Raw genomic sequence first — 16,267 nt, 5'->3', positions numbered from 1 at the left:
AGCAGGTGGCTTCATGCTCGGGTATTGCCCTCTGGAGCCCCCAGGAGCCCATCTGTGTCTTTGGGGGGGGGCAGGGTCCCGCCACCACCTCGTCTGCTCTGTCCAACTTTCTGCCTGGGACAACGACTTCAGGGTACTTGTCAGGATTACTCAGGCTCAGTGACGGACATCCCAGCACGGGGTCAGCAGTGCTGCTGCAGATCCGGGCACCTGCTGGTGGGTTGGCCCAGTAGTGCCTCTGCGTGTAGCTGCTGGGCACACACCTTGATCCAGGGAATCTTCTGAGCCCCTGCTGGGGAGGGCAAGGGGCGGGGCGGGGCAGACGCAACCCGGCTATGCGCTTCTGTGTGAGGCCAGGATGAGTGAGGGAGTCTCCTGTCCCAGCTGGGGCCTGCTGCACGGCCACTTCCCCTTCAGTCCCCATACCCACCTCCCACCGTGGCCGTGTCCCCTCCCACTGATTTTCATTTGCCATCACGGGTAGGCTCGCCCAGCGTCCGGCCTGTCCTCTTTCCTCTTCCCGATGCCCTAGCAAGTTGGCCTTCAAGGCCTCTCCTGTGCTTGGGAGGGAGCGGACAGTTTCCCGTCAGGCAGAAAGTGGGGCTTGACCAAATGTGTGATGAGGACCGAACGCGGGCCGCCAGGCACTCACGGGCAGCAGAAGTGCCCTGTGAAGGTCCCTCTTGGGGAGTCCCTGTGCCCATGGGTGGTGCCCACTGCCGCTGCTGCCTGCCGGTGCGCAGGGAGTGGGCAGCATGGCGACTGGGGCAGCCAAGCGCCTGAGCTCCGGAGTCGGCCTCCTCTGCCACCTGCCAGCTGGGCCACCTTGGGTCAGCTGCTTACCCTTCCCGACCTTCAGCCCCTCTGTCTGTAAAGTGGGGGCGCTGTGGGTGACTGGCGGGGCTCCTGGAAGGAGTGAGACCAGAGCTGTGAAGTGGTGTGCCTAGACACAGAGTGGACCCTCAGTCCTGCCCAGGTGGTACTAGAGGGGGGGCCCTGGCAGGTGGGCAGCTGACAAACGGGTAGCTAACAGTTGAGCTGATGTCAGACGAGGAAGATGAGAAGGGGGTGATGGGGGGACGGAGCGATGGAGGACTGTTATCTTTTGCTCCCCAGCCCCATCCATGCTTGTCTGCACACAGCTTTTATTTGATGTCAGACAGATCAGAGCAACTTGTAACAATAGTTTTCACACACACACACACACACACACACACACACACACACACACAGACGTTCACCTCCTGCCCCAGCTTCCCTCTTGGGCATTTAGTCCCTCTGGTCTCTGGGGCCAGCAGGCGGGAAGGCCAGTGAGTGAGGGGGAGTGGTGCCCCCGTTGTCAGACCTGCACCCTCAATTTGTCGCAGGCCTTACCCGGCCCAGCCATTGCTCTGTATCCTGCCTTTGCCCAGAAGGAGCAGTTCTCAAACTTCTCAGACTTCGCGTGCAGGCCTGCTCCCAAGACCCCAGTTCAGTGGGTCTGGGATGGGGCCTGGGAGCCTGTTTAAGCTCCTCCCCCAGAGGGTACTGAGACACACCCTCCGAAAGTGACCTGAGGGCTAAGGGTGCAATCCTGGCCCAGCCGCCCTGGGGTCCTGCAGGTGTGGTCTGGGGACACAGGAGTAGTCTGTCAGTGAGGAGGGTACTCTGTGTGGGGGCTGGGGCACATTTTCCGTTCTGTTCCCTGCAGCCCTCCCCAGAGTTTGCCCTGGTCCCTGTACCCTCTGCAAACGGGGCTGGTTTTGTTCCCAGGCCTGGATGCATTCAAGAGCCCAGGCAGTTGGAGACCCAGCTGACCCCCTGACTCTGCCGGCGGCACATGCCATCCCTTACACCTTCGTTCTTGGTTACCCTCTCCAGTGGGGCGCCCACTGCCGCCCGCTGGCCTCCGGACACCCTGACTGCCGGCACGTTTGCAGGCTTCCACAAGGGGGCGCCCGAGACCACCACTCGCACTCCGCCCAGTCAGGGAGGGGGTGGCCGGGCGCAGGGCCCTGGGGCTCAGGGATGCCAGTGGAGTCTGAGGCCGTCAGAAGTGGGGGCACTGCCCAGGAAGGGTTGCCTACGTGCAGCAGGGGTGGGGACTGCGCTGGGCCGGAGTCTGAGTCACCCCTGCCTCCCCAGCCTCTGAGAACCCTACTGCCCCCCAAAGGAGCAGATGCTGGGGTGAGGGTGGAGCGCCAGGACTAGCTGGTCACTTCTGAGATGGGTGGAGACGGAGGGGTCCAAGTGGCCAGCCAAAGACCCCCTCTTGGCCTTTCCAGCCCCTGTGGAGATGGTCCAGGTCCCGGTCCCCTCCTGCCCTGTGCTGGGCTGTCAGTTGGGTGTGGTGCCCCCGGGAGCAGCTAAGTCTCCTCCCAGCTGCCGTTGCTTGGTGGGGGGCTGCCGTCCTCAGGGTCCCTTGGGCTCCCGGACCCCTCGTGTGCTGTCAGGGGCTCCCCCGGATTCCTTCTCCCTGGGGGTGGCTTCTTGGAGGCTGTGGAGAGTAGACCGAAGTTAGTGGCAGGCAGCAGTCTGTGTCCCCCTCGCAGTGATGCTGGGTTCTTGCCCAGGGCCCTGTGGGCAGCGTTTGGGCAAGGGGAGCTGATGCGTTCCTGGAGGCACCAGACCCCGGCGCGGGGCTGGTCTGATTGGAGGGTGGGCTCTCCCCCCAGGCGTGTGACTCAAGGCCCAGGACCTTCTAGATAAATCCCGCTTCTCGGGAAATGCTCTCAGAATCCCCGAGACACTGGTGGGGTGCCTCCATGGGCCTAGGGCGCAGTTGGTCTGTCCTCGGGACCCTCGCAGGTAGGTCCTGCCAAGATGCTGGGCCCTAACAGAACGAGGGCTCTGGGTTGGATAGGCCACATTGGAATCCTGGCCCCACGTACCAGCCCTGTGGCCTTGGGCAGATTAACTCTTGGGGGTCTTGGTTTTCCCACCTGTGCAACAGTGATGCCCCGTCACTGGGCAGGGTGTTGAGGCCCACAGGCAGTCGATTCCATCTGCCACCTTGAACCTCCGCGTGGGCACGGGACCCAAGGGCGCTGCCCCTGGAGCCAAGCGGTGCCCGCCACAAGCTGGGCGACGCCGCCGTTCTCGCTGACGGGCAGTGTGTGCGTTGCAGGGTTTGGGTGGGTGTCGGCTTGGGAGCCCCTGGGTTCGCCCGGGGAGGAGACCGGGGATGGGACTTGGCTCAGAGCAGAGGGCGCGGTGGATACCCAAGAACCCCTGTGGACTGTGGCCACCAGGACAGTCTCCGAATATGCCGAGCAGGAAGTGCCTTGAAATATGACAGGTGTGCTGGCCTCCTCCATGGCTCGCCCGAGCAAACACAGGCCACTGTCACTTTCCAGGCAACAATGGCACATTGTGGCGGCCACAGCCCAGCCTGCCTACTGCCGGTCTGCTTGCACAAACACCAGGGCGGCCTGTGTTATTAGCTCAGGCTTTCACAGGCTCTCAGCCCAGCTGCCTTTGTGGCCCGACCAGGAAGTGAAAGGTCATTCTGATACCCTCCGGCCGGCTCCGGCGCTCTCCTGGGAGGGGCCCACAGCACCGCCCCCGGCAAACATTCCAGCAGCCCCCACCGCCTCAGTGGGAACAGACACACTCCGCACCCAGAGGCCTGCACCCTCTGTGATGCCCCTCTCTGAAGGTGGACAGGAGGGTCCGGGAGACCCCCGCCATGAGGGGCCAGGAGAGGAGCAGGACTTCCGGGCCACCGGGCTTGGGGGCTGCTGTGGCCCAGGAAGCCCCTTCGCCCTGATGCCAAAGACGGTGATAACAACTGTCCTCAGCCTTATGCCACGGAAATCTCACACTCACTCTGCTACTGCCACCCCCCCCAACTGCCGGTTCTGGGGGGAAACTGAGGTTCGGGGTGACGGGACTGGCTCAGGCGGGACAGTGAGGCCGAGAAGAGCCAGGATCCACACTGTCCTGACCTGGGTCCCTGCTCAAAGGGGCCTGTGCCAGGGGGAGGTGCCAGGGCTGGCTTCTGTTCTGAGCGGCCACAAAGGTGGGGTGGGGGCGCTGTGCTTCGGCTGCCCCCCACCCCGTCCCGACGCCCGGTCCCCGCGGTACCTCTGCACCAGGGGCCCGCGGCTCGCTTCCTCTTCTGCTGCAGGCTCTGCCCGCGCTCCTTGGTGCAGAAACACCTGGGCCCCTCCCGCGGTGTGCTCGGCTTGGCCCCCACCTCGCAGCTCCGGCCCACCTAGGGGTGTGGGGGTGTGGTCAGGATGAGGGCCCTCCCCCGAGCCTGGGCGCACCTGAGGACCTGGGGGTGTGGTCAGGACGAGGGCCCTCCCCCAAGCCTGGGGCAGCCCAGGCGGCTCAGCGGCCCCGCCCCACGGAGCGTGCGGCTGGGGATCCACCTCACCTCATCGTCCGAGGTGTCTGACTCGTCCAGGTCGTCCGACTCCAGCCACTGCACTTGGGCCTTGCTGAGCTCTGCAGGACGCAGGGTGTGGGTCAGGCCGGGGTGGGGGGCCCTGGAGTCTAGCGGATGCACAGGCCTCTCTAGCAGGCCAGACTAAGAGTGGCAACTGCAGACGAGGACACTGAGGCACCGAGGGGCCGAGTAACCTTCCCAGTGTCTCCGGGACCCTCTGCCGCGGCCCCACCTGCTGGGCTATCCCCAGGCTTGGTAGCTGTGTGACGGGGAGCTTGGTACCTGCCCTGCAGCCCTAATTGCTAGGATGGTCTTCCCTTCACTGCCTATGATCAGAGGTGTGCCTGCCCTGGGCCCCCCCAACTCTTTTCTGGGACTGCAGCTGGGGTGCCAAGCCCTAGACCCAGGGTTTGGCAGAGCAGGTCCAGGGGGCTGAGCTGGGCCCTAGGACGGGCTTCCTCGGCGGCCACTGACCACGGCCCCTCCCGTCCCACTACCGCGCCCAGGTGCTCCTGACCCCGGGCACTCATCCTACCTGGGTGGCCATCAGCATCGGGCCCGTGTGGGTGGGGGGGAGGTTTTGGTCTCCCCCTAGCTTCATCTCCCGTCCCGCTTGGAGAGGGCACGTTGGGGTGGGGCCCTGGAAGAGCTTGGGAGGGATCCTGGGGGGGAAGCGAGGAAGCAGCTGAATTCATCTGAGCCCTGCCCCCAGCCCAGCCTTGGGCACAGCCTAGCAGGCTCTGGCTGACGGCAGCTGGAGGGTAGCATCGCCTCTAGCGTGAATCAGGCAGCCAGGCTGTGCCACTGGGGACCGACCTGACGGAAAGAGGGGGGAGCACGGCCTGGGCCTGGCTGGATGCCGGGCCTGGGTTGGAGGCGCGTGGAGGCCGAGAACAGGGGTGGGCCCCTTACCGCAGGACTTGGGGGTCCTTCTGCCTCTGGAGCTCTGGCTCCCTTGGTGCCATTGCTGAGTCCCAAGGGTACAGGCTGGGCAGGCGGCTCCGCTCCGTGGGGCGGCTCTGGGCTGGGAGTGTGGGCAGCTGGGGGGCTGAGTGACCCCGGCTGGTCAGGAGGCTTGGGGGCATCCCGGCCCCGGCCGCGCTCCGAGAGGTCCAGGGGCTTGTCTGGGACATAGTCCTGTGTGGCTGTGGCTTCCTTTCCCCTGGGGCTACCTGGGCCGGTGGGCTGTGCGTGTCCCCCTCCGCACAGGGCTGCCTCGCCCTGGGGGCCTTCTGAGTCAGAGCTGACTGGTGGGGAGGGTGGGGTGCCCCCCGGCGGGGCCGGGCCCCTCAGCCTGGCACTGCCCATCCGCCCCTGTGCCCGCAGCTGCTGTCCCTCCAGCCGAGGGTGTCGCATGTCCACTGGGCCCCCCGGGAGGCCCAGCGGGCCCGTGGGCTCCTCCCAGGCCTCTGCCTCTCCAGCCTTCAGGCCCTGGGGCCGGGGGCCGCTGGGGGCTGAGGCGGGGACTTGGGGGCCGCCGTGGGGGCTCTGAAGGTGCAGGGCCAGGTGGCGGTTCAGGAGGCAGAGGCGGTCAGCCCGGAGGGAGCGCTTCAGGGACTCGTAGGTCATGACCGGGTGCCGGGCTGCCCGCAGAAAGCTGCAGGGAGAGGAGAGGCCCTGGGTTAGCCCCCATTTCACAGCCCAGCTGCCCCAGCTCGCAAGGCGGGCCCGCGCGCACGGTCGTGGAGGGGCCAGAAGTGACCTGGGGCCCGGGGCTCTGCGGAAGGAGCTGCACACGGAGATCTTTCTCTCTTCCCGGCCTTAGCTGCCTGCTCCGGCCCCACGATCCCTGTGTCCCGACCACACGATGCTCTCAGACACTGAGGATGGTCGGTCTTAGACCACTTCCGAGAGGGTTCCCGGGGCTCAGTCCCCATCTGCTACCCCCACACCCCCCCTCCCCTTGTCCTGGCCGCCTCCTGAAAAGTGGGACCAGATTTGGAGACCGGGCGCTCTGCTGGGGTGGCGGTGGCAGGCAGGGCCTCACCTGTCCAGGGGGAGGCTGTGCTCATTGGGTGGGCTGGGGGGGCTGCTCCCGGTGAGCGGCAGTGCGGGTGTCCCGTTGGTGGAGCCCCGGTCAGCAGAGCACGCCTGGGACCCAGGCCGCACCACGGCAATGGTCCCGTGCAGCTGGTTGGCGATCCGCTGGGGGCTCTGCGCCGGGTGGACGCGTCAGCCTGGGCGGGGGCGGCTGCCGGCCTCTGCCCTTGTTCTCTGTGACTTTGGGCAAGTTAGCCGCCCGCTCTGAGCCTCGCCTCCACCCAGCAGTCCCTGGCTGGCCCACCTGCCGCGTGGGGCTGGGCGCCGTGCCGGGCACAGAGCCTGGGGCTGCCTGGAAGAGGGAAGCAGGCTTGGGGGCCTTCGTGCTCACCGTGTCTGGGGCCCGCATCTCGGGCAGGCTGGCGCTTGGGGAGATTTTGGCTACTGGAGGTGTCCTGTACCCCGTGGACTTTTCTTTGGGAAGAGAAGCAGTGGGCAGGGCCGGTTAGGAGGCACTCAGAGGCGTGGGCAGCTCTGTCCTCCAGCCAGAGGGCTCCTCAGTGGTGCCCAACTTTCCGGCCTCTTGTCCCTCACAGCACCTCCCCTCTGGGGACTCCCACCTGGATGGTCGTCCTCGGCCTCCTCATGGCCTCCCGATGTCTTCTCGATGGCGGCCTTCCGAGCGCCCGGGGAGGGGAGTGGTAGGGGTGAGGGGGGGTCTGAGGCATCCTCCCTGTATTGGGGCTTGAGCCTGACTCCGGAGGGGAGGCAAATACAGGGAGGGTGAGCAAGGGCGGTGCCAGGACCAGGAAGGCCAGGGCGCACCCTCCTGGGGGACAAGCCACCCCTGCGGGGACACTCAGGCGGCCAGGAAGGCACTCGCTCTTGACATTGCCTGACACTCCGCCGTCCATGGCTCCGCAGGGCTAAGACCTTGATGGCTGCCACGGGTGTTGGGGACCCAGCTCAGTTTCTAGGGTGTCCCCCAGGCCCCCACTTGTTGGACTATGAGAGGTTAGAAGTCTGTGCCGTGGGGATGGCCTGTGGGGACCCCCCGGGGTCCTGTGCCCTCCTCTCTGCGCCAGTGGTGGGGGCCTCCCGGGGGGGTTGGGGAGTGTGGGTGCTCGCCTCCCCCACTCACCGTGGGCCCCGAAGCCGCTTTATCTCCTCCTTCAACGTCTTGTTTTCCCCCTGCAGCCGGTTCAACTCGTTGGCTGCAAAATGCGCCGATCAGTGAAGAAGTGGGGGAGGAGAGGCAGGGCAGGGGCAGGGTCCCCACAACACCAGGGACGTCCCCCTCCTTGGCCTGTCTCCCGGCTGTGACTCCAGCACTCGGCCCGGGGTCTAGCAGCCCACAGGCGCCCCGTAAGTGCTCGCTGTGTGAGTGCGTGGTTGGACGCTACTGAGTAAACAGCACCAGGCTGTGGAGGCCGTCAAAAGTGGTGGGGACCCCCCTCCCGCCCCCCGCAATGAAGCTTGTCCCTGGGGCGCGCCCTGGGGGACAGGCGGCTTGTCCTCCTCATTGGCAGGTGGGGGCTCCGGACTCTGTGGGACTGTCCTCATCACAGGAAGGACGGGTTGCGTCCCGGGGTCGGGGGCACCCCCAGCCCAGGTGACTGGCCAGTGAGGGACATGCCGGGGCCCGCTGGGGCTTTTTTGTATCACTGTCTGTTTCCCCGAGACCCCCATGTCAGGCCGAGCAGGTCCTGGGGGGGTCCCTGGGCCCCCTGGGGGGGGCGACAGAGAGGTGCAGGGTAACGGGCCAGGGCTCCCTGAGGAGGACGGGGTGGGGCAGAGCAAGGTGCAGGGTGACAGGGGCGGGCTCACTCAGGAGGACGGCGTGCTGCAGGTTCTGGAGGAGCGAGTTCTCGAACTCCTGCTGCTTCTTCCTGGCCAGCTCCTGGGTGACCATGCAGCGGTCGCACAGGCCAGCTCGCAGCCTGCGGTGTGGGGCGGGGGCAAGAGGCCGCTCTCAGGACGGAGACCGGGGCCCCCAGAGGGGGCTGGGGCCCTCGCTGCCCTGCTCCGGGGACGCGGCCCTGCCTTCCCCTGACTGCGGAAGCCCCGGCACGTGGGCTAAGCCTTCCCTGTTCTGCCGAGCGTGAGAAGGAGCCGCGGAAGCGCCTCTTACTCAGGGCTCGGGCGGCACCGCCTGGCTCGGTCCCCCAGAGCGCGAGGCCTCCCGGCGGTCCGCTTGCCCTCCCGCCCCACCCCTGTCCACTCACCTGTTCTCCAGCACCCGCACGTTCTCCTTCAGCGCCTTCTGCTGCTCCCTGAGCTGATGGTTCTTGGTGCAGAGCTCTTCCACCCTCTGGGCGTCCCTGTGGGGGGTGAGCCGAGGCGCGGGTTCTGCTCTGCCCGGGAGGCCCCTCCTGCCGGGGTGAGTCCCGGGCCGGGTCCTGCGGGGTGCACCTGCTGGGAACGCTAGTAGGGCCCGGCCTTACGAGGGCGGTGCTGGCCCAGCGGCCCAAACGCGAGCGTTCGTGGCCACCTTGGTGACCGGCCGCGTCCACGCGCTGCTGGCGGTGGCACAGAAGTGCGGCCGTCTGTGAAGTGGCGATGTGAAAACCTGCCCCGCGGGCCCTGGGGGCCTCACTGTTGGTGCCCTGGGTGCCCCGAGCGGATACGGCTTGCCCCCCCACCGGAGGGCCCCTGTTCGCTCGGCGGGGCTTGGAGGTTCCAGTCCTGGCTCCGGCAGCTACTCGAGGCGCGGCTTCGGACCGGTGACTCAGCCCCGCCCCCAGCCCCGAGCCTCAGTTTCCCCTTCTGCATCGCTGGATGGGGGCAGCGTTAGCGCCCTGGACTGTGGTCATTGTGTTTCCCACTGGTTTCCCACCGGGCCAGGGTCTGTCCTGACTCACCGGCATCTCTCGGAGTTCAGCTCCAGGAGTTTATTCTGCAGACCTAGGGGAGCCAGGAAAGGGGTGGGGGTCACCTCCTGTCCCTGGCTGTCAGGCAGGGCCCTCTGCGGAACCCTGCCGCCTGCCTGGACCCCCTCACTGATTCCCCAAGGCCATCCCACCGGGCCGAGTCCTTGAGGGGTGTTTTCTGGGGGCACAGCCAGTGTGGAAATAAAACACGCTCTCTGGGGAAGCCCTTGCCACTGGGCTGGAGTCTGACTTGGGCCCACGCAGTCCCCACCTCTCCAGGTCACCGGGGAAGAGATCCGGGCCCCTCGGGCCCTCGGGGTGGCGTGTGAGGGCTGTGGGCCGGCCGAGAGTGAGGGGAGTACGCTGGCCCCAGCCCCGTGATGGGGGGTGGAGTGGACAGGCCTGTGGGCTGGGGCAGATCTTGGCCTCGGGGGTCCTGTCGGGGAGCAGGATTTCAGCTCTAAACCCTGGAATGCTCTGGATGGGCCTCCATCCATCCCTGGAGGTGGGCAACCACACGGCTGTGGGCCGCCAGCACCCCTGCCCCGCCCTGGGTGAGGGGCTCATCTCAACCCAAGCGTCTGGCTTTCTGTTGGAGGCCTGGCTTTTTATTTCTGCTCTGCTGTCGGCTGATCCTTTGGGAGAACACCTTCCAGGGCCACACTCAGGGATGCTGATCTGAGGCTGGGCGCCTGCCTCCTCTGGGCTCTGGGTCAGGACTCCCCGTCTGGGCCTGGAAGGCAGGGCCCCCAGGTCTGGCAAGATTTGGAGGTTCGTGGAGGAGCACCCCGACCTGGCCCAGGTGAGGGCTGTGGACACCCGCCCCCCGTGGCACTCACCCCGGACCTCGTTCTCATGGACGTCCTTCAGCCTGTTCAGTGACTCCATGAAGCTCTCCATGGCTCCCGAGGGCTCTGGCCCAGGCCCCTCTGTGCTCAGGGTACAGGGAATGGCCCCCTGGCCTCTACCGCCCCTCTGTCCCCAGCCTGTAGAGGAAGGCGTGGGGAGAGGTCACTCTGGCTGGGGAAGGGTCTGCGTATGCAGGCGCAGATCCGCAGAAACACACACACCAGCCTCGTCTGCCCAGGGAAGCGGGCCCCGTACTGAGAGGCCAGGGGGTCCTGGGGAGGGGGCAGGAATCCCACTGACTGCCGGCCCCACCCCCTCCTCCCCACAGGTCCTCAGAGGTACTTGGTTGGGCCGTGCACACCTTGAGGGTCCACTGCCTGAGATCAGAATTGAGGGGCCCCGGGGGCTGGGGCCTGGATGCCCTTGCCCTCCCTCCCTTCCAGGCCTTTCTGGGCCCCGGGCAGCCTGGAGAGGTCTCTGGCGGGCGGGCAGCTGGGAGGAGTGGGCTCACAGGGCCGTGGGTCCCCATGCCACCCCCCACCTCCCCTCGCCTGCCACTGCCCCTGTGGCCACAGGTCGGTCCCAGGCCCGGGAGGCTGGGCCACGGGTCAGGAGGCCGGGCCAGGCCTGGTGTGCAGTGGTTCCCGGCACCCATTACATGCTCTGTTAACCCGTGAGCTGGTTGCAACATGCAGAGCCCTTCTGGGAAGGTCTCTCTTCCAGGTGCTTCTCTGAGGGGAGGGGGCACTGCCAGTTGCTGGAGCGAGAGCGGGCCTCCGACCCAGACCTCTGCTCTGGGCTGCCACACGTTCGTTCAGGCTGCACTCCGTCCTGGGCCAGGCGGGGCGCCGTGCACGCCCTGTGTGTGCGTGTGGTGTGCGCACTGCATGTGTGGTGTGTGTGTACGTGTATGTGCGTGTACTGTGCACGAGTACTGTACGTGTGGTGTGTGCCTGTATGTGTGTGTGCCATGCTGTGTGTGCATGTATTGAGGGGTGCTGAGGCCCCAGCGCCCCTTCTCCCTGAGTTGGCCCCGAGTAATTGTGGATGGTCGTCTGGACTCTGGCCTGTGTTTACCCAGGCTGCTGCCAGCCCCGCGGGACGGACGAGGCCCCGCCGGACGGACTCTTCCAAAGGAACGGACTCTTCCCAGGTGCACCTGGGGCCGGACCCCACCCTCTTCCTCTGGATCTCACCTCCAGGCCAGGGGAGGTGGCCTCTTCTGGGCTTCAGCCCAAGGAGCCCTGGGGTCCGTTGGACCCCGCAAGCAGGTGGCTGAGCTCCTGGTGCTCCTGGCCCGTCTCCTGCTGGCATCCCACAGCCGCCTGTCGGCCTCCTACATCCACCCGGACCCCACCTTCCCTCTCCTGCTACGCCCACGGGGGCCCAAGTCACCCCCCTTCCCATGAGGACACACTCTCTGCACAGCACTGGGCCCTTCGAGGCCCTCGAAGCCTCCGCTCAAAGCTGTCCGTGGCCCCATCACACCAGGCTGTGCCCGAGCCCTTGCCCTGGCGGCCCAAGGGAGCGCCGTCTCATCCCGTTTGAGCTGACGATATGCACACGAGTGTTTGCAGCAACACCCACCGAACAGCCCCCCGCTGGGAACCCCCACGTGCCACTGCCAGTGTCCCTGCTGGGAGGGGTGGCGGCTGCCCCCAGGGGCCGTCATGCTGTGCCACCGCATGATGGGAGCCGGACCGGAAGGCCGGCCCGACTGGCGATTCTTGCTCACAGAGCACAGAAGAGGCACGATGCTCTGAGCTCTTGGAGTTGGGGGTGGAACCCAGGAGTGTCCTTGACTGTGACCCCAAGAGAACCCAGGGGTCGGGGCCAGCCGCAGGCTTCTGAAGCTGCCTGAGGGAGACTGGACCATGGAGTGTGGCTCTCAGCAGCCTCTTTGGACCTGAGATCAAGCATCAAAGCACCAGGAAGCCTCGGCCGGAGGACGCGGTGACATCCGCTGGCCCGCACTGGCTGTGGGAACCCACTGAACAGGGCTGGACGCAGGTGCCGGGATGCCGGGGCCCCTTAGCTTGTTCCGAGGGCCCGCCTGGGCTCTGGGCCACCCCCAAGTGATGGCCAGGGGCACGGGGGTGGCTGCTTGGTGGCTGCGTGTTGAGTGGAGATGACAAGAGTTTAGGAGGGGCCCCACCTCGAGGCTGGGGGCTGGAGCTCACCTGGTGAGGTTAGGAGACAAGACCTGAGATTCTAGGGGCCGGGGGAGGCCAGTGCTCGAGCGAGGCATTAATGCCAGTCCCGGCCTGCTGTCCAAAGGGGGAAACCGGGGCCCAAAGAGATCACGTCATGCTCCCCAGCCACCCGGAGGAAGTGGAGCTGGGGTTTGAACCGGCTCCGGGGTCCGTGGATGCTGTGCCCTGCCCCGCACGCACCGCTGGCTCATTCCCCTGTGGCCCCGCAGTGCTGGCTGGGGGGTTTTAATCGTGCAGCAGGGCCCCCGGAGCCACACAGTGAGCGGGGGGGCCTCTGCAGACTCAGGCCTCGTCTCGAGGCTGGGCGAGGAGCGCCAGGCAGGGGCTGAGTCGCGGTGCTTGAAATTCCACCCAGACCTGCCAGACAGGCCCGCGCCTGGTCCACAGGGAGCTGCCCGAGGGAGCCTCTGGTGCCCATAGGCCTGGGAGCAGCCCTGCACCCTGAGCCTGAGCGGGAGGTGGCCCAGGGTCCCCGAGACGACACCAGGGTGACGACGCAGGGCCGGTGGACACCGTTCCCCCCACCTCAGGTCCCCTCAGGCCCCACCTGACGGGAGGAGATGGTCTCTTGCACGCGGGGCAGGGCATAGCAGCGACCCAGGGCAGGTTGTCCTGGTAGCTGGAAATAGAGCTGGAAGGGATGCATCATGCGGCAGCCTCCCCTCCTCTCCCCTCCCCTCCCCTCCCCTCCCCTCCCCTCCCCTCTCATCTCCTCCCCTCTCCCGGAGAGGCCCAGAGCCATCCAGCTCATGGGTGACAGTGTTGCAGGGATTGTGTGACCTCCCCGGGGGGGCAGGTGACAGCACATCTGGCTTAGGCAGAGTGGACAGACTCGGTCTTCTGGGGTAGACCCTGTCCTGGCCTCCACTCTTCTGGAGGGGGGAGGGTCTAAGGAAGGGGCGGGAGGTGGAGGCAGGTGGTCCCCACCTGCCTGGAGCCAGCTCTCCCCAGCAGCTGCTCTGCGTTTTGCCGGGAGTGCCCGCAGGTGGGGGGCTGGGCCCCGGTCTCTGGGCCCGGGCGGCCTGTGCACAGGAGGCGGTGGCCTGAGTTGCTGGCCGGGGTGCGGTGGGGACAGAGGCCTGAGCTCTGCTCCTCGGGGCCCGTGGACACTCTGGACGCCTGTACTGGAAGGTCTCTGCTGGGGCTGAGCCCCCGGAAGGAGCAGGCTCCTTTCTATCTAGGGACAGCTGTCCAGGTGACACCTTCCAGAGGACGCGCGTCCAGGCAACGCGCGTCCAGCCGAGGACCTGGCAGTGGAGTGCTCAGCTGAGTGCAGATGGAGACCCTGTGTCCACTGCCCGCTGTCCCTCCACCAGCACCTCCCTCACGTGGCCCCCAGGTGGCCGATAGTGCCACGTACGGGGGCGCCTCCTCTCTCAGACAAGCACGCATCCCACTGCCACAAAGACCCTTCGCGAGAGGGCAGGATCCCCCGGCCCCAAGTTCAGGGGAGAGGCCTCAGACTCTGCCAGGTGCACACCTGCATCCTTGGACAGCTGTCCAGTGTGTGGACGCTTCGGGTCCCCTGGGTCTTGGTGGCCGTGTCCAGGGGAGGTGCCATCCGGCCCCCTCGCACAGAAGAGATTGCCCAGGCCCCGGGAGAGGGCCGGCTACACACACACGGGAGCCCCATGACCTTCCGAGAAGGTGCTGGGCGTCCGGGTCTGCAGACTCAGGGCTGAGCCTCGGAGCGCATAAGAGGCTGCAGTGTCTCCATCCACCCTCTCTGGGGGGCCTCGGTGGTGACGGGCAAAGCCTCTTCCGCGGCAACTTTGGCCAAGTCGCCCGCCTGGCTGTGCCTCCCTGTCCCTGTCCCTGACACAGACGGTGGGCATGTATCTTGACCTGGGCTCCCGGAGGCACCAGAGGCCGTGCCACCTCGGGCTGTCGGGTCCCCTCGGGTGTGGTGGGCGCTCCGGGGACCGGACGGCTGGCTGGCGGTCAGGGGCCAGCCTGGGCGCCGGGCACCTGTCGGGAGCTTCCCGTGCAAGGGCTCATTGGGTCTCACGCTCACCCACGGAGTAGCTGTGGCAACCCCATTTTATAGTGGAGGAAGCTGAGGCTCAGAGTGAGGTCCCCAGCTTGCAAAGGACAAAGCCAGGGCACAAACCCATGGCCTGGGTCTCCTGATAGCTTCTGGGCCAGTTTATGTCCAGAGGGGCGTCACTGCCCGGTGGTTTCTAACATCACCTGTGCCACACGTGTGTGACGCCCGCACGCACACAGGGAGGCGACAGCATCCCGACAATATCCTAACACGCCTTCCTGCGCTCCCTGACACACAAACCCCACGCACGCGGTGCCGCCCTCAGTCACCCGCCCGGCCGCACACGCAGCCCTGCACAGGCCCGGGGAGAGCCGCACGCGCCGACGCACGCACACAGGTCCGTGTAGCCGCGTACCCCACGTGTGCACACACGCACGCGTGCACGCTCAGGGGAACAAGGCAGGTGTGCGCTTGCTTGGCGGGCTGAGGTTTTGCTTTGCGGCTCAGGTAACAGCGGGCCCTGCAACCTGACTCCTGGAGGATGGGCTGGCCCTCTGTGGCTGCGCCTTCCCGGGCTTCCTCCCCGAGGCCTGGTCAAGGGAGACTGCGCGGGACGCGCGTCCCTGTTTGTGGCTGCTTTTCGGGCGCCGCCGAGTGTCCCAGGGTGCCCAGCACTGCACCGGGGGGGAAGGTGGCGCTGCGTACGACCCCCACCCTCATGGCTGCACCCCTCTGCCCTGTGGGGGTCTAGGCGGTGGGGCAGGTCCAGGATGCGGTGCCGGCCAGCGGCCCATTCCTGGTGCCCCTGGATCCCCACCAGACGACGACTTCCCAGAGTTCTCTGCACCCCGTCCCTCTGCCCAGGAAGCCCACTGGGCCTCCTCCCCCGGCCCCCTCGGCCAGGGGCCCCAGGACAGGTGGCTGTGCCTCTAATGCCCGTCCGGCAGACCCCCCCGCTCCTGCTCAGGGAGCAGGGGCTGGGCACCCCAGGGACCCCAGCCCCCTCTTTTCCCTCCCCCGTTGTTGGAGCTGCGAACCCTGGGGTCCCCAGGTACTCACATGGTCCTTCACTGCAGCGACCTCCAGCGACCTCGGGCCGAGCCCCAGCGCTCCCCACCTGAGGGAGACAGAAGTGAGCAGTGTGTGAACTTGCACGGGCAACAAGGCACAATTTTGGCCAAACCCGCCGGACAGGTTCTGGGTTCTCTGAGCAGCAAGGAGGCAGAGACTGCCCCAAAGCTGCCAAACGGGCTCTGCCTTCGAACAGAAAGTGGCAAAACGGGTCGGGGCTGAACCACACAGACCCGGGATTGTTTCCCATAATTACCGAGGGGCCAGTTAACAGGGAGAATCCGGGGGCCTGGGCCGTGAGGGGAGGGGAGCGGAGGGGGCTGAGGTGGGTGGGGGCCAGAGGCCCGTGGTGTCTCTTTTTTGCCTCGCATCCTGGCTCCCCACGGGCTGACCTTTCCGGCCTCGGTTTCCCGTCTGTACGGCGGGGATAATGGGCGCAGGCGTGTTCCTCCCAGAGGTCAGGAGACGGAGATCCAGACCTGTGGTCGGAAGTGTCCCTGCTGCGTCTGGGGAGCCCCTGCGTGGTGGGCGCTCCCAGAGGGCCGGGTGTCCCAGGTCAGGGGCATCTCTGGGCCTCAGGGCAGGTGGAGGTTCTCGGTGAGGCTGGGCCCGGGAAGGGGGCTGCTGCGGTGGGGAGCTCTCCTGCGTTTATTCTCTGTGCTGGGATGTCGTGGCCACGCTCGTGCAGAAACAGGCCGGCCTCTGCTTGCCCCATGACGCGCCCCCTGCACCCCTTGTCCTGCACCCCCTCGCTCCCCCTCCACACGTCCCCTCCATGCTCCCTTGCCCCCACCCCCCACCCCCGTCTTGCCCCCGCCCCCCACGCCCCCCTCCCCACACCCCTTCCGGGCGTCCTCAGGGCCCCACAGGAGCACCAGCCTCCCCCAGGGGCACTGAGTGCGCTCCAGGGAGACCTCAGGGCGAG

The 16,267-nt window shown here is 66.7% G+C and overlaps 1 protein-coding gene across 1 annotated transcript; it reads right to left on the bottom strand.

Moving 5' to 3' along the window:
- Positions 1 to 1,125: 1,125 nt before the first annotated feature.
- RBBP8NL (RBBP8 N-terminal like) lies at positions 1,126 to 15,987 on the bottom strand. Its single transcript, XM_047854527.1, has 15 exons — positions 15,735 to 15,987; positions 15,331 to 15,388; positions 10,062 to 10,208; positions 9,214 to 9,256; positions 8,578 to 8,673; positions 8,180 to 8,292; positions 7,494 to 7,566; positions 6,973 to 7,103; positions 6,744 to 6,826; positions 6,360 to 6,526; positions 5,285 to 5,969; positions 4,908 to 5,034; positions 4,361 to 4,431; positions 4,066 to 4,195; positions 1,126 to 2,476 (listed from the first exon to the last, which is right to left on the bottom strand). The coding sequence occupies exons 3-15, from the start codon at positions 10,120 to 10,122 to the stop codon at positions 2,346 to 2,348; spliced, it is 1,911 nt and encodes a 636-aa protein (XP_047710483.1). The 5' UTR covers positions 10,123 to 10,208; positions 15,331 to 15,388; positions 15,735 to 15,987; the 3' UTR covers positions 1,126 to 2,345.
- Between the last annotated feature and the right edge of the window lie 280 nt (positions 15,988 to 16,267).

The sequence above is a fragment of the Prionailurus viverrinus genome, chromosome A3 (genome assembly GCF_022837055.1).
Source record: "Prionailurus viverrinus isolate Anna chromosome A3, UM_Priviv_1.0, whole genome shotgun sequence".
In the NCBI taxonomy this organism is placed as follows: Eukaryota; Metazoa; Chordata; class Mammalia; order Carnivora; family Felidae; genus Prionailurus; species Prionailurus viverrinus.
The sequence above is the reverse complement of the archived record's forward strand: the minus strand, read 5'-3'. Positions and strand labels throughout refer to the sequence as shown.

Coding starts and splice junctions, on each gene's coding strand:
- RBBP8NL (XM_047854527.1), bottom strand. CDS start 10,122: ATGGAGAGCTTCATGGAGTCACTGAACAGGCTGAAGGACGTCCATGAG. Junction 8,293..8,577: donor GTGCGGGTGCTGGAGAACAG/GTGAGTGGACAG, acceptor CCCACACCGCAG/GCTGCGAGCTGGCCTGTGCG. Junction 4,432..4,907: donor CGATGCTGATGGCCACCCAG/GTAGGATGAGTG, acceptor TGCGTCCTGCAG/AGCTCAGCAAGGCCCAAGTG.